The sequence below is a fragment of the Squalius cephalus genome, assembly GCF_949319135.1.
Source record: "Squalius cephalus genome assembly, chromosome: 10".
NCBI lineage: Eukaryota > Metazoa > Chordata > Actinopteri > Cypriniformes > Leuciscidae > Squalius > Squalius cephalus.
Window position 1 is genome coordinate 32390705 of NC_137131.1, and position 16012 is coordinate 32406716.

Sequence of the window (16012 nt, forward strand, 5' to 3'; positions counted from 1 at the left end):
TGCGCTCACAACAAAAGACAATACACATGGAACAAGAGAGCATGGCGAAAGAATGAACACATAACCCGTGCGCACACACGACATGGAGCATAAGTGTCCGAACCCTGACATGGAACCGAAATCAAACAAGACATTAGTGCCGGAATCTGAACACCCCAGCTAACAAAAATATGTTCTTAGAATGTTTTGCTAACATTCCCATTAGGTTATGAAAACGTTATTTCTGAATGTTTTTTAACACTAGAACTCCCAAGGCGGTCATTTTGACCGTTTTTAAATTTTACAATGTAATAACTTTGTTAAAATAAAATAAATGTGGCTGTAGGACTCTGACTTTTCCTAAATATGTGGATATTTTATTCTGACACTGTTATTTTATTAAAATCATAAAACACACAACAGTTCTGACTATTTCTACCTAGAACTACCATAACGGTCATTTTGACCGCACGCGTTATAGATATCATAAGTCCGCTACATTGCAAGTTTCGCAGAGGGACTTCATCATACGACTGGCGAGCGAACTTCACTCCGACCACATGGAAGCAAAAGCCATACAACTGGAGGAACTGCAAACAAAATAAAACCAAGGAGATGTATCAAATGTCACAACGTGTGTGGGAGCTGCACGCGAAAGGCGGTACCTGTGTGGAATGTGCGTAAGCGTCAATGATGCGGTATGTTTGCGCCGTTCAAATGGGCAGTTAACCTGATTTTGTTCGTTAATATTTTTTGTTCACTGAAACTAATCGTTCTGAAGCAGTTCGTTTTCTTGTTTAGCTAATGTTCATGTTTTTTCTTAGCCTGTTTGTGTAAGTACATTTTCACATTCATTTGAATTAAAATTATGTGTCCTGTTTATCATTACCTATCATTGCAGATCCATTTATTTTTAGATTTTGTATTGATTATTGAACTTATTTACAAACAGGGCTGTAGGCCTACTAACTGTATGAAGCTTTGACGTTTCCTAACTTTTGTGCGTGTCTATTCACGTGGTGAGTGCGGTGAAAAAAAATATTATTTTGATGCAAAATGTTCCTCAAATAGAGGCAGCACCTGTCGGGGCAATCTTTCTTTTGTGCTTGTTTTAAGGTCTATGACGACAGGAATTAAAAGCTTCATTGGAAAAGAGAAGGTTAACATGTACAATAGATATTACATGACGAAAATGACGTTCAGTATGGCCATATGAACGTCAAAGTATGAACGGTCAGAATGACCGCTATGGTCGTTCTAGTAGTTATGGAATTCCGGTAGTTCTAGTGTTAAACGTTGAAAACTTCCAAACTTCCATTTATTTTATTTTTTTAATGTATTTTAAGAACGTTTTTTTCTTGGTTAATGTGAACACTAAAGGAACATTCCATTCAATCATTTTGAAAATGTTATGAAAACGTTATTTCTGAAAGTTTTTTAAACGTTGAAAACGTCCAGTTATTTTAAAGGGGACCTATTATGCCCCTTTAAAAAGATGTAAAATAAGTCTCTGATGTCCCCAGAGGGTGTATGTGAAGTTTTAGCTCAAAATACCCAACATATCATTTTTTACAGCACGTTTAAATTGTCACTTTTTGGTGCTCAGAAAAACGCGCTGTTTTAGTGTGTGCCCTTTAAATGCAAATAAGCTGCTGCTGCAGGCACAGGGGGCGGAGCTTCATAAGCTCGCCCTCAGTCTCTCAGGACAATTTCATCTCACGGAATGATGATAATATCAGAAACTCTCAGTAACGGTGTTCATTTCGACCTGGAGTCGGACAATAATGCCTACAGAGTCAGAGTGCTGTATGGAGATGGAACAGGTATTGTTTAGTTTAATTGCGGTTATAACGTATTTGTAATCTGCTTATATGTATCCATTATTAATAGCCTACAAGTCTGCTGTTTCCGAATGATGATCAAAAATATACTGATGAGTTTATTGTACATCACACAAAAGATGAAGCGTCAGTTTTACTCCAGAAAATCACCGTAAGAGCTGAGTAAACACAGTATAAGAAGTGCGTAAGTACATAAACGAATTTCGGTGGAGTTGAGGGAGCATTTTCTTTGAAAACAAAATAATTCCACCTCGTCTTCAGCGGCTGCCTCAGATTTCTGAGTAAATAGAGAGAGCTATGTGGATTAATACATCCAGCCACACAACACCTACAATGCTTGGGAGACATTCTCATGGATGTGTACAACTTGCTGTGAACTCGATCAGGGGGGTCTATGTTAAAACGGCAGTGTTTGTCAACACTCGTGGGCAGGGACGTCTCTAAAGCCGCATTCTGAAAACAGGTTGTTGGGAGACACTGCTGATGATTTATGGGGATTAATAAAAAAGGAGTGAGTGGATTTTTATCACTATTGGGTGGTTGTGTACACACACTGCCAACACACATTTATGTCCAAACAGCATGCAAAAGTGAATTTTGCATAATAGGTCCCCTTTAACATATTAAGAACGTTTTTTTTTTCTTGGTTTATGTGAAAGTTACAGGGACATTCCAGTCTATCATTTTGGAAATGTTATTTCTGAATGTTCATATCACCCTGAACAGATGGCCCGTCCATCACTGGGCTCACACACAGACACTTGAGTATCGCTAATTTACCTTTACTGCATGTGTTTGAACTGTGGTGGAAACTGGAGTACCTGGAACCTCAGTTACGTATATATAACCCTCTTTCCCTGAAGGAGGGAACGGAGACGTTACGTCAGAGACTGAAAAATGGGGGTTTCGCTAGAGAGCCCTATCACCTTCGAGTTAGAGGAACATTCAGGGAATGAGGGTAACATACGTAACCGAGACATTCCCTTTCAGTCAATCACTACGAGTTACGTCAGAGACTGACGAATGGGGGTCCCAATCTAATCTCGCCAATGTGGCTGTCTTCCAGTGTCCTGCGCAAGTCCCAGCTCCTTGTCATTAGGCTAGCTCGAGTGAAGGGCCAGGCTAACGCAAGAATATCAAGGTACACTGGGTAGCATATCCCAGATGGAATATGTGACATAGCGCCTACCCGCAGGGAGGACTTAGAATACACATATGACCCAAGTATGGGATGCATATGGAATCCAGCCCGCAGGGTGGAATGTTTCAACCTCGAGATGGCAAGAGGGGTCTTGCCGAGGGAAAACACGTGCTCGGAGGAGACTTACCGTGGAATATACACATGTGGGGCTTGCCCAACCGGGGAACCATGTACATGGAGGCACCTAACCGATCATGAGGGCTGACCAACCGGGCATGCACTCTGGTGATGGCATCAACAGTGCAGGAGGAATTCAGGGTCTATGGAGAACTCGTCTGAGTAAAATAGCGCACGTATCCAGTCCGTGGAGTGGAATGGCGCAGCAAGCGATGACACCGAGCAGGTCCTACTTACTGGCTACTGGGAGTGAGTACACGAGAGGACACTGACTCTACACAGAGATTGTAGAATCTCGCGAAAGTGTTTGGTGTCACCCAGCCTGCAGCTCTACAGATGTCTGTTAGCGAGGCGCCATGCGCTAGAGCCCAGGAGGAAGCCACACTCCTGGTCGAGTGTGCCTTCACCCCTAAGGGGCATGACAGGCCCTGTGCCTGGTAAGCCAAGACAATGGCGTCCACTATCCAGTGAGACAGCCTCTGCTTGGAGAGAGCTTTTCCCTTCAGCTTCCCACCAAAACAGACAAAGAGCTGGTCTGAGATCCTGAAACACCGCGTTCTGTCTACGTAAGCATGAAGGGCGTGTACTGGACAGAGCAGTGCCAAATCTGGGTCTGCCTCCTCCAAGGGCAGCTCTTGCAGGTTCACCAACTGATCCCTGAAAGGAGTGGTGGGAACCTTGGGCACATACAATATCCAGGCCAGGGAGGATTTAACCTCCTGGCCCACCCAAGGAAACTGATGACCAGGTCATGCTGTCCTACCATCTTAGACTCCACAAGGTTGTGGTCCGCAGAGATTGCAACCACATAAACTTTCAGGGTGGAAGGAGGCAGTCTTCGTTCCAATCCTTCTTGGAGGAAGGAGAGCACAGACCTGATTGGGCATTTTCTGGGATATTCTCGGCGAGAAGAACACCAGGTGACTAAGAGGTTCCACTTCAGCGCATAGACGTGTCTCGTGGACAAGGCTCTAGCTGAAGTGATGGTAGCCACCACCTGAGGTGGTAGGGTACTCAAACCTTCCGCGCCAGAGGGTGCCCCGTCTCTGAGAAAGGAGGTCCTTCCTCAGAGGAATTGGCCAGGGAGGGGCTGTCGCGAGGAGCACCAGTTCAGAGAACCAAGTCCGGGTGGGCCAATGAGCCGCAAACCAAAGGGACCTGCTCCTCGTCCTCCCTGAACTTCCCCAAGGCTCACTGGGGGAAACGCATACTTGTGGAGGCCCCGCGGCCAGCTGTACGCTAATGCAACCAAGCAGAGGGTCCAGCGGCAGTGGGAAGTGTCTGGGGAGGCAAACAGATCTACCTGTGTGTCGCCGAACTGTTCACAAATCAGCTGAGAGCTTGTCGGCTGCACGATTCAGCTGTCCAGGGATGTGAATGGCTTGCGAGTTGCGACATGCGGCGGGAGTGCAGACCACCCTGATGGTTGATGTACACTACTGTCGCCATGTTTCCTGAATGGACCAGTATGTGCTTGCCCTGCAGCAACATCCGAAAACGGTGCAGAGCTAGACGTATGGCCAGCAACTTGAGGCAATTGACATGCCATAGGCGCTGGGGTCCTATCCAGGAGCCTGCGGCAGCATGCCTATTGCACATGGTGGAGGCATCTGTTGACACAACAGCATGCCTGGAAACTCGGTCTAAGGGAACTCCGGCCCATAGAAAAGAGAGGTTCGACCACGGGGTGAAGGTTTTATGGCAGGCCCGAGTGACTAGCACCCAGAACGTGCCCTGCTGCCATGCCCATCTCGGGACTCGCAAAGCCAGTGCTAAAGCAGTCTCATATGAAGCAGTCCGAGCGGCGTGACTGCCACTGCGGATGCCATATGCCCCAGGAGCCTCTGAAATAACTTCAGTGGAACCGCACTCTTGCTCTCAAATTGACTCAGGCAATTCAGCAGTGACTGCGTACATGGCGACTGAGTCGATTTCCATTCCGAGAAAAGAGATCCTCTGCACGGGGGAGAGTTTGCTCTTTTCCCAGTTGACCCGAAAGCCCAGACGGGCGAGGTGCCGGAGCACCAGGTCCCTGTGTTCGCAAACCTGCTCTCGAGAGTGTGCTAGAATCAGCCAGTCGTTGAGATAGTTCAGGATGCGAACCCCGTGTTGCCTGAGTGGTACAAGGGCTGCCTCGACAACCTTCGTGAAGACGCGAGGAGACAGGGCTAACCCGAATGGGAGTACTGTGTACTGATATGCCTGCCCCTTGAAACAAAAAGTAGAAACGGTCTGTGTCGAGGAAGAATGGAGACATGAAAGTACGCGTCCTTCTGGTCGATAGCTGAAAACCAATCCAACGGACGAATGCATTCGAAAATGCGTTTGGCTGTCAACATCTTGAATGGAAGCCTGTGAAGAGTTCGGTTCAAGACGCGCAGGTCCAGGATTGGTCGTAACCCACCGCTCTTCTTGGGTACAATGAAGTAGGGGCTGTAGAAACCGGACTTCATCTCGGCTGGAGGGATGGTCTCGATCGCACCCTTCGCCGGTAGGGCGGCGACCTCCGCACGCATGACAGGGGCATTGCCACCCACCATGGTATAGCGGACTCCCTGGAAGCCGGGAGGAGACAGGGGTCTGGCGACAGAGGGGGACGAGAGTGGTGAGGCATAACGTCGCACACTGCCATCCGCGGCCTCTTGGGGCTCGGGTGAAGGGGAGCCAGTTCTTTCTTAAACAATTTTAGGTTGCCGCCGACCGTGAGGCCAGCAGCAGGGGAAGGATAACAAAATATTCTTTCCTGGCCCTCCACCGGGGGAAGGAGTGGTCCTGCTACCAGCTCCTGGGAAGAACTGTGCCCTTGCTCCGAGCTGCCCGTCTCAGGAGCGCCGCTTAGCCTGGCGTTTGGCAGGTTTAGGGGCGGAGACGGGCTGTGCCGCCTTCCTGCGACCACCTCCTTGCTCCGGCCCGGGTGAAGGCTGTTGCTTGGGCCGAGCAGGAGGGGCAGGAGTCATCCACCGGAGCCCCGAATTAAACACTGGGTCCCCGAGAGGAACCAGGCTCATCCGGAAACTCCACAGCTTGCGATGTGCAGGGGGGTGTGAACCGGGGAATATTCGTCGGGTTGATCCACACCGTAACCCTCAGATCACCCTGGTCACCAGCCAAAGTATCCCCTCTCGAGGAGGAGATAAACTGGGGTGTGGCAGAGGGGACTCTACGTCCATGGAGGTCATTGAGTCTTGATTTTAACTCCGCGATGGGCATGTTCCCGCAATGAGAACATGACTCATCCACGCACGCTGCCTGAGCGTGATTAAAGCCCAAACACGCTAAGCAGCGCTCATGACCGTCAGGCAGATGGACCATGTGCCCACATCCAGAAACACACGGGCGAGACATCTTTAAAAAGACGTACCCGTGCAGCTCTTTTAGAATAAAAAAAAAAAACCTTTTCAGCAGTGCTGAAGCGCCCAGGGGAGAAACACGAGCCGAGTGCAAGCCACTGCACAGACCAGCAGCAGGATCGTGAATCCGCTGAAACGCGCCGTCACACCAACACCGACTGAAGAGTGCTTGTCTGTCTTTTTTGCTTGAAGAAGGTCGAAATAGAAGCACAAAGTTTGCAATGCAAATTTCACAGACCCATGGTATTTTCATACCATTGGCTCGTTTTCTAATAACTCAAAGGTGATAGGGCTCTTTAGCGAAACCCCCATTCGTCAGTCTCTGACGTAACTCGTAGTGACTGACTGAAAGGGAACCTGCTAACTCCTGGCTCAGCCGGGATTCGAACCGGGAAAAACATTAAAACTAAAAAAAAAAAATTACGTTTTCATAACATTTCCAAAATGATAGAATTGAATGTTCCACTAACGTTCACATAAACCAAGAAAAAAACATTCTTAATACTTAAAAAAAAAAAAAAAAAAAGATGTTTTGAACATTCAGAAAACGTTCAGAAATAACGATTTCATAACATTTCCAAAATGAAAGAATGGAATGTTTCTCTAGCGTTCACATAAACCAAGAAGAAAAAAAAACGTTCTTAATACTTTAAAAATGGATGTTTTGAACGTTCCAAAATGATAGAATTGATTGTTCTTCTAACTTCACACAAACAAAGAAAAAAGCGTTATTATTACTTAAAAAAAACCTGATGTCTTGAACGTTCAGAAAACAATTAGAAATAAAGTTTTCATAACTTAATGGGAATATTAGCAAAACATTCTAAGAACATATTTTTGCTATCTGGGAATGTTGTTCTAAGAACGTTTTCTCTCAACATTAAACATCAGTCAAGTACAAAAAACATCACAAGGACGTTCCATGAATGTTGTTATAAGAACGTTTTCACTCAACATTATGAGAACATCAGTCAAGTACAAATAACATCACAAGGACGTTCCATGAACGTTGTTATAAGAACGTTTTTACTCAGTATTATGAGAACATCACAAGGACATTCCATGAACGTTGTTATAAGAACGTTTTCACTCAACATTATGAGAACATCAGTCAAGAACAAATAACATCACAAGGACTTTCTAAAATCATTTTCTCTCAACGTTACAAGAATGTAAATAGCCTATTTAATTAGCCTATATAAACATTATAAGACTGTTCCAGAAACATTATTTCAGGAAAGTTTATTACTAACATTTACATAACTTTTACATAACGTTAATGAAAGTTATGGGAACGTTCCCTGTTAGCTGGGATCATGCTCTGAACATGAAACAAGGCACACAGAAGAGAGCGCACGGCTCGAGCACAGTCGAGACTGCACGCTCACACAAAGGGGTGGCAATAATTCTGACCACAACTGTATATATGGATTGTACAGAGACATAAACTGCCATCAAGATGCTACAACAGAGTAATTTCGTAGACACTCTACACCATAGAGTGGATGTGCCTAACTGCCTGCCTGCAGACAAGATCTGTCTCTTATTGAAAATGTTTGGCCCACCATGAATCAGACAACGGCGACCACAGACTGTTGAGCAGATGTCTTATAACAGGCGAGATTGGGTAAAAATTCCACTTGCAAAAATACAAGTATCAATTTCCAAATTATTTAAAAGTGTACTTAAAAGAAAAGGTGATTTTGACAAAGTGGTAAACATGCCTCCGTCCCAACTTTTTTGGAGTGTGTTGTAGACATCAAAATCAAAATATATTGTACAATAAAGTTGTTCAGTGAAAACAATGGAAATCTTTTCTTTGTACTTTTGTCAGTTAAATAAAGGTTCAACAGAATTGACAAATCACAGATTCTCGATTTTATTACATTTTACAAAATGTCCCAACTTTTCTGGAAATGGGGTTTGTAGTAAAAGTCTCTCACATACTAGTGGGAAAACATCAAGCTCACGCAAAGCAAACATGCACTGTAAAACTGTCTCGTGAGGCGCCTGACAGCGTTTACAAAGGCTTTCAATGCATCCTCTGCCTCCTTGTACATCGTACCCATGTTAGGCAATGAGTAGAAAATCCATTGTGCCAAGGCAGTGAAGCAGTACAGGTCTCCATCTTTCATCCAGCCAGGCATCACCTGTAGCATCAATAACTCGTAGATCATTTTGAAATATCCACAGCCATGCTGAACGGCATAGCAGGCTTGCTTGGGCAAGGCAGGAAAAATCTCAGGCAAGGCACCTTGGCAACAATCAATTTAGTCATCTTCGAGACCAAAGATAGTGAAAAAATGCCTTTTTTAACTGCTTTTTTCTATCAGGAGATGTAAAAAATTAAGCGCACAAGGGAGGAGTAGCAAACTTCATCCATCTTGTTACTTATTTACTTCCTTCTCACACACATTAAGTCATTACATGACTTTTCGAAATAGCAGTCAACAATATAATTCACTTATGAACACAACACAAGTGTTCGACCTACTCAAGCAACAGTTCATCTCAAGACCAACATCGTTAAAATAGTCCATGTGACTACAGTGGTTCAATCTTAATGATATGAAGCAACGAGAATACATTTGTGCGCCAAAAAAAAGAACGAAAACACTTTATTCAATAATCTCTTCTCTTCCGTGTCAGTCTCTGTTCACGTACCACGACACATGTCAATACTGAGCCGTCGTTCTGAGGTAGAACCCGGAAGCTCTGCACTGTGTTTACAACGTGAACAGCGTTGTTATTTTCATCATAACATTAAGGTTTAACCACTGTAGTCACATGGACTATTTTAACGATGTCTTTACTACCTATCAGGGCCTTGAAAAGGGTAATAATGTTGTAGTCTATGGGGAGGGTCAGAAAGCTCTCGGATTTCATCAAAAATATCTTCATTTGTGTTCCAAAGATAAACGAAGGTCTTACGGGTTTGGAACGACAAAAATGACAATTCCATTTTTGGGTGAACTAACCCTTTAATATGTCTGACCCGAACTTCCTGTTTAAATCGAAATATGTCTGCACATTGAAGAAAACTGGACTTTAATAATTCGTTTTTGATCCTTGGATTTATCCACTGACCTACAAAATTTTGGGACTGACAGTGACAGATCCAAGGATGAAGTTACCAAATTAAATGTCACAAGTTCACTCGGTTATTTGAATGGACCAAAAAAGAAAGTATTGCTCCTTCAAATCACTGTCCAATAATGTATTGCTAATGTCAAAAAAATAAGCTCTGTGATCATTAGGTATAATGATATTGTTTACATTTCTGTCTTGACATGGAAATTCAGAAAATGGAATTACCGCAGTTATCCATGCACAGGGTGGAATATTATTACTGGCAGGATCAAATAGGGAGGCAGACAAAGACTCTGTGTAGGCTTTGTGTGCCCCCTGAACCCCAACCCACACCACCAAATACACAAATAAATACATTGCATAACTGAATTTATATTCATAAGCCTTCACTATTTTGTGACATCAGTGGGGAATATAACCCAACTATAACCCTTTTCTATAAACATTGTTTGCAGTCAGGAAAAAAAAAAAATAATAAAAAAAAATAAAAAATAAAATAAAAGAAAAGATTATAATTATTTTTTTATTTTTTTATTTTACCTTTATTTTACCTTTATTTTACCAGTTATGGTAAAATATGGTACCAGTTTACCATTATGTTGAATATGCCAACACCATTTTATGTAGTGTGGTCAAAACAATTAGTCAGTTTGATCAACATATTTTGATTTTTCAAACCTAATCATAGCAAACTGGATATTTATAGCACTCACCTGTTGGCTCTGCCACACAGAGATATAGGTCTGAATTCAGAATTTAAATTGCACAAACCAAACTCACCTTGTTCTTTCTCCTTCCTAGAACAAACAGTTCCCCTCCTCACACTACTCGAAGCATCCCTCTGATCAAACAGCTTTTGCCTTATCATGTCCTCCAGTCTGATGATGTCATTCCTGACTTATCCTTACGTAAAGCTTATGTTTTCCTCCCTAAAAGTGTGGACATTTCACCCTTTTGTCCATGTATGTTTCTCTTACTGGATTATAAGTCAGAATGCACTGATGTTGTTGGGAGAGTCCAGTGGTCTATTTTGAGTGGTATAATGAACCCTTAGTGGACCCCTCTCACACTCTGCCTTTCACTAATACCACCAGATTATCATGAAGGCATATTCAGTTTTTGGCACAGCTCTTCATCATAGCTCTTCTTTCTATCTGTGAATTTCACAACAAAATCACAACAAAAAATCTCCACATTCACATTTTTTCAATTCCATTGCTTGTGCTTCAAGTGTGCTTCCCCAGCCATTAAGACATTATGTGCTCCCCTTTATTTGATTTCATACAAAGTCAAAATGAATTTTATTATTCAAGCCAATAATTATCCAACTGTGTTTTTCATTAAGCAACCTTTCATTCACTTAATGGGAAATAAATGTATCACTGGATAAATGATGCTAAGTAATTCCTAAACTCTTTACTTGTTATCATTGTGGGTCTAAATAAAAACACAGGCAGCAGTCCAACATAGCCACATATAATTGAGGATGATGTGTAGCAGAGTAACAGTAAATCTGTAACTGGATCTCTGGGACATTCCAGGCTGTAAATACCCTGAGATAGGCCGAGAGAGACTGTGGAGAGAAGAGAACAGGACGAGATACACACAGTCCCTAAAAGAGAAAGAGTAAGAGACGCTGAGTGTTTTGACAGCTGATGACCCTGCAGTCATAGCCATTTGTGTTGTAGTTGGTGGGGCTCTTGAGTATTTTAGATAGAGAACATCAATAACTCACAGAACTGGGACTTGAATTTGTTTGGAAGCATTGAAGTTTACACAGTGTACCTCTATAATTCAAAAAAAGAATCTACTTTAAGGTCTATGGATAATCATATTTACACTCTTAGAAAAAAAAATGTGCAAAATAATATTTACTATTACACTCTTACAAGAGAAAGTTTCTAAAATAGGTTTTTACCAGAAATGCCATAGAAGAACCTTGAATTTTGAGTTCCCAAAATAACCTTCAAGTGAAAAGATGTTGTAACAATTTTTTTTTTTCTTGCTGATTTTAATAATATAAAGAGCCTATAAAGAACCTTTTGTGGTTTGGAAAGGTTCCATGGAGGTTGAAGATTTTTTTATAAAACCAATACACCTTTAATTTTAAGAGTGTAGAGATATAACAGCTTGTCATTGGGGTAGTATGCTTAATGGGACATTTTTGTAACTTATTTAACCCTAAAAAAATTATAACAGTACTTTAAGGGAACATTTTACACTATAAGGCACTATTGTGCACTTTTTAAGGGTAGATAAGGTAGAAAGTTGTCCCTTTAAAGGAGGCCTATTATGTAAAATTCACTTTTACATGGTGTTTGGACGTAAATTTGTGTCGGCAGTGTTTTCACAACCACCCTATAATGGTAAAAATCCACCCACTCCTCATAACTGACTATGTTTATGTGAACTTTGTGTGTTTTTGACATAACTTTGCGTGTATTTGACAGTTTTGTGCATTAACGTGAAAGAGAAATTAGTTTAATACTTTCAGGACGCACTGTCTGACATCCAGCTTTCTGTGCACGTGGTTCGGGTGTGTGCACTCAGAAAACCATATATAAGAAGTTTAGACTGATATAGCTTTAAAACGCATGCAGATAATAAACTTTTATAATGATGAAGAACTACAATGTCACCTGTGATGGATTTTTTAATTAATCATAACTAACATTTGTTTTTCTTGCAGTTTGTTTGCAGTATGTTTTTGAATGATGTATGTTTCTCCTTTCAGAAAACTTGTGACTTTGAGTTTGTGTGTGTATAAATAACAAATAGGGGAAATGAAACTAGACAGATGACTAGGTTTGAAACCTTGTGATATGGAACAACAGAATTTGCTCCTATCTAGTAACAGAAGGGTTTGTCTATGAAGGACCAATCAAATTATGAAATGTTTCATTTTGTGTCAAATGTGTCATTTTCACCCATACCCCTTATTCTATAAAAACTGTTGTATCCGGGTTTACTGGTGGGATTCTCAATGGAATTTGTCTGAGATCCTCCGGCCTTGCTTCTTCTTGGGAGAGATTCCCTGAGAACTGCTCGGGAACTCTTCCGGCCGTGATTAAAGCATTCAAAGGACATTTGCCTGTTTGCCTGTTTGTCGATTATTCCTGCGCAGGAAGTAAGCTAGTTAGGGGGACAAGTTAGTTAGGTGACTCGGCCGACGTCGACGGTAGACGCGCTAGAGTATAAATATTATTGAATGGGGATGTCGATTGTAGACGAGACCCAGATAGACTAATGTCGACTGTAGACGTCCGGGGACGTCGATTGTACACGAGACCCAGGTATGTAGTTAGGTTTAGGGAAAAATCTACCACACACGTGAGTATTCTGAGGCAAGAGCTGTAAAGGCTCCACACTCTTCTGGAAAGCGGGGTGGGGAGCAACAGCTCATTTGCAATTAAAGATACATGCACGAAAAGAGCATGTTTTTCCTTCCACTCAAATATAGGCATTTACAACATGGTATAATAAATTATCTATGGTGTATTTTGAGCCGAAATTCACAGACACATTCTAAAGGACACCTGAGAGTTTGGTCTGTTGCATCTTATAAAAAGGTGCATAACAGGTCCCCTATAAGGGCACTGGCCCAGTGGGTCACCGTGATTTTTCCAAGTAAGACCAGGATCAATGTTCCAGGATGTTCCAGGATCAATGTGTTTTGATCCTGGAACAACATTCCTGTCTGAAAATTTTGTCCTAACGCTATCCCTACTCCTAACCCTACCCATAACTTATCCCTAAAATCAGAGGGAAATGATGAATAACACTTATGTAGAAGCACCAAACCCTGGTTGTAAGCCCAAACTTGACATAAACTGTAAACTTGTCCCTCAAATCCGATTGGTTGATTAGAATTCTGTTCCAGGATCAGCAAAGATGTTGATCCAGAAACATGTTGCACTTGGTGAAATCAGGTTCCCTTTCGTGGTCACTCCGAGTTACGTCGGATGACGACGATTGGGGTTTCACTTAGAAAGCCTCTCACCTTCGAGTATATAAAACGAGCCAATGGCAATGAAATGCCATGTGTCTGCGGAATTTGCATAGCGTATCTCCGCCCACCGCAGGGGGTATATAAGGAAGTACGCTGCAATATGCAGATATGTTTTCGCTTCGGAGCCAAGTTCAGCACTTCACTCCACAAGCCTTTTGAGTGTCATCTCAAATCTCTTCGAGACGAGCGGCTCTTCAGTGTGTTGGTGTGACGGCGCTTTCCAGCGAGATCGCATTTCCTGCTGCTGATTTGTGCAGTAATCTGCCGACAGTGAGTGTGTTTCTCCCTGGGCGCTTCAGCACTCTGCTGAGCTTTTCCACTCTCTAAAAGAGCTGCACGCGGCACGTCTTTTTCAAGACGGTTCGCCCGTGTATTTTCTGGATGTGTGTGCGTGAGTCATCTGCCTAACGGTCGCGAGCGCTGTTTTGCGTGTTGGGCTTAATCACGCTCGGTAGCGCTCGTTGATGAGTCATGTTTTCATTGCGGGAACATGACCATCGCGATGTTTATAGATCAAGACTCAATGATCTCCATGTGAGTAGAGTCCCCTCTGCCACACCCCAATTTATCTCTTCCTCGAGAAGGGATACTTTGGCTGGTGGCCAGGGTGATCTGAGGGTTTGGTGTGGCACAACAACCGACGAGTCAATTCCTCGGGCCACACCCCCCTCCACATCGCAGACCATGCACTCACAGCATCACAAGGAGGGCTTGATTCCTCTGGAAATGAAGTTTCGACTACGTTGCCTCCCACGGGAGTGCCATCGTTGCCGGGACCGATCCAGAGCTGTCAGCCATGCTTTCCCGGGCAGCTGAAAGCATCGGCTGGAGTGGCCCCGCCCTCCCCCCGAGCGCTGTAAGCTTCTCCCGGACGTGCATCAGGACGCCTGCGCTGCGCGAGACTCCACGTGACTTTCGTGGCCCGCGGGTGTCCTCCGCCTTCGCTGCTTTCGATCGCACGGCGATCATGGTCTGCATGTTCCCTGTCACTATCGTGGCATGGTCATGCAGTGCTGTGTGTCGCCTGCGCCTTCGATGCAGTGCTGTCCCGGGAGTTCTGTCGAACCGGCCGCAGTGGAACGCTAGTCCTTCCCTGGCCAACCCTGGCAGAACGCGGAAATTCTAACCACGCCCCTATGCTGGGACACTATGCCTCCCATGCCCGGCCTGGTTTGTTCCGCCACGCACACTGCCGACCTCGCTCAGGCGACATCAGCACCTGCGTGATCTTGGGTCAGGTGATGTCCACTAGTGTGGTCCAGACATGGGCTTAGCCAGGTTGATGTGGGGGTGTCTGAGAGTTCATTTTCTAAGCTCCCCCATGTCCCGGGCTGGGCTCTTTGGCGGTGTGGCTTCGACCACCTGAAGTAGACTCGGGTCCTGCACCGATGGTCATCCATCCGTGTGGTCTCCTTAGTCTGCTTCCCACCAAGGCCCCCTCCATGCGGTTGCTCCCCTCGGGTCTTCACCGGCCCTGAGCAGGAGCAAGTCGCAGGAGGGCGACACTGCCCGTCTCCGCCCCTTAGGCAGCCTAGTCGGCGGTGTGGTTGAGGATTGCGCCCAACAGTCTTCGATCACTCTATAAGCAGGCGCAGGACCTTTTGCACCGACGGTCATCTGTCCGTGCGGTCTCCTTAGCCTGCTTCCCGCCGACACCGCCCCTCTGCATTCCTCCCCTCGAGCCTTCACTGGCCCACAGCAGAGGAGGTCGCAGGAGGGTGGCACCGCCTGTCTCCGCCCCTTAGCCGGCTAAACGCCATGCTAAGCAGCACTTCTGAGACGGGCAGCTTGGGGTTAGGGGTCAGTTCTTCTCAGGAGCTGGTAGCAGGGCCACTCCTTTCCCCGGTGGAGGGCCGGGGGGAAATTCTTGTTTCAAGAACAGATGTCCCTTCCTCCAAGCCCCAAGAGGCTGTGGATGACAGCACGCGCCGCCCACGGGCCACGCTCCTCTCATCCCCCTCTGTTGCCAGACCCCTGCCAGAGCACGCCCCCGTGGGACGCGCGCCCTCCCCTGGCCTCCTCTGGCAGGACGCGGTTAATGACCGTGCCCCCGCACAGGGCCGCTATGCCACCCTCGCCGGTGCCGGTCATTCCGCCTCGCTGCCCCACCGACGGTGCGTCTGTGGTTCGTATGACCCCTCTGGTGCACTTTCTGGAGGCCTGGCTAGAGCTTCCCAGACTGTCCCGCTGGGTCGCGAGAACCATCAGATTCGGCTACGCGATTCAGTTCGCGATATCTCCTCCCCGCTTCAGGGGAGTCTGCTTCACTATGGTTGGTGGCAATGCCCCTGTCATGAGAGCGGAGGTCGCCACCCTACTGGCGAAGGGTGCGATCGAGATTGTCCCTCCAGCCGAGATGAAGTCCGGCTTCTACAGCCCTTACTTCATTGTACCCAAGAAGTCCGGTGGGTTACGGCCAATCCTC

The 16012-nt window shown here is 45.1% G+C and overlaps 1 protein-coding gene across 10 annotated transcripts in view; it reads right to left on the minus strand.

Moving 5' to 3' along the window:
• The window catches only part of spega (striated muscle enriched protein kinase a), a 128347-nt gene that overhangs the window by 107076 nt on the left and 5259 nt on the right, over window positions 1-16012 (minus strand). The window contains exon 1 of one of the 10 annotated variants that reach the window (XM_079883276.1): window positions 10359-10675. The exons of the other annotated variants lie outside the window; for them this stretch is intronic. Coding sequence (XP_079739402.1) covers window positions 10359-10446 — 88 coding nt within the window. The 5' untranslated portion in view covers window positions 10447-10675. Of the gene's footprint in view, window positions 1-10358; window positions 10676-16012 lie in introns of those variants that run through there. 10 annotated transcript variants of the gene reach the window in all.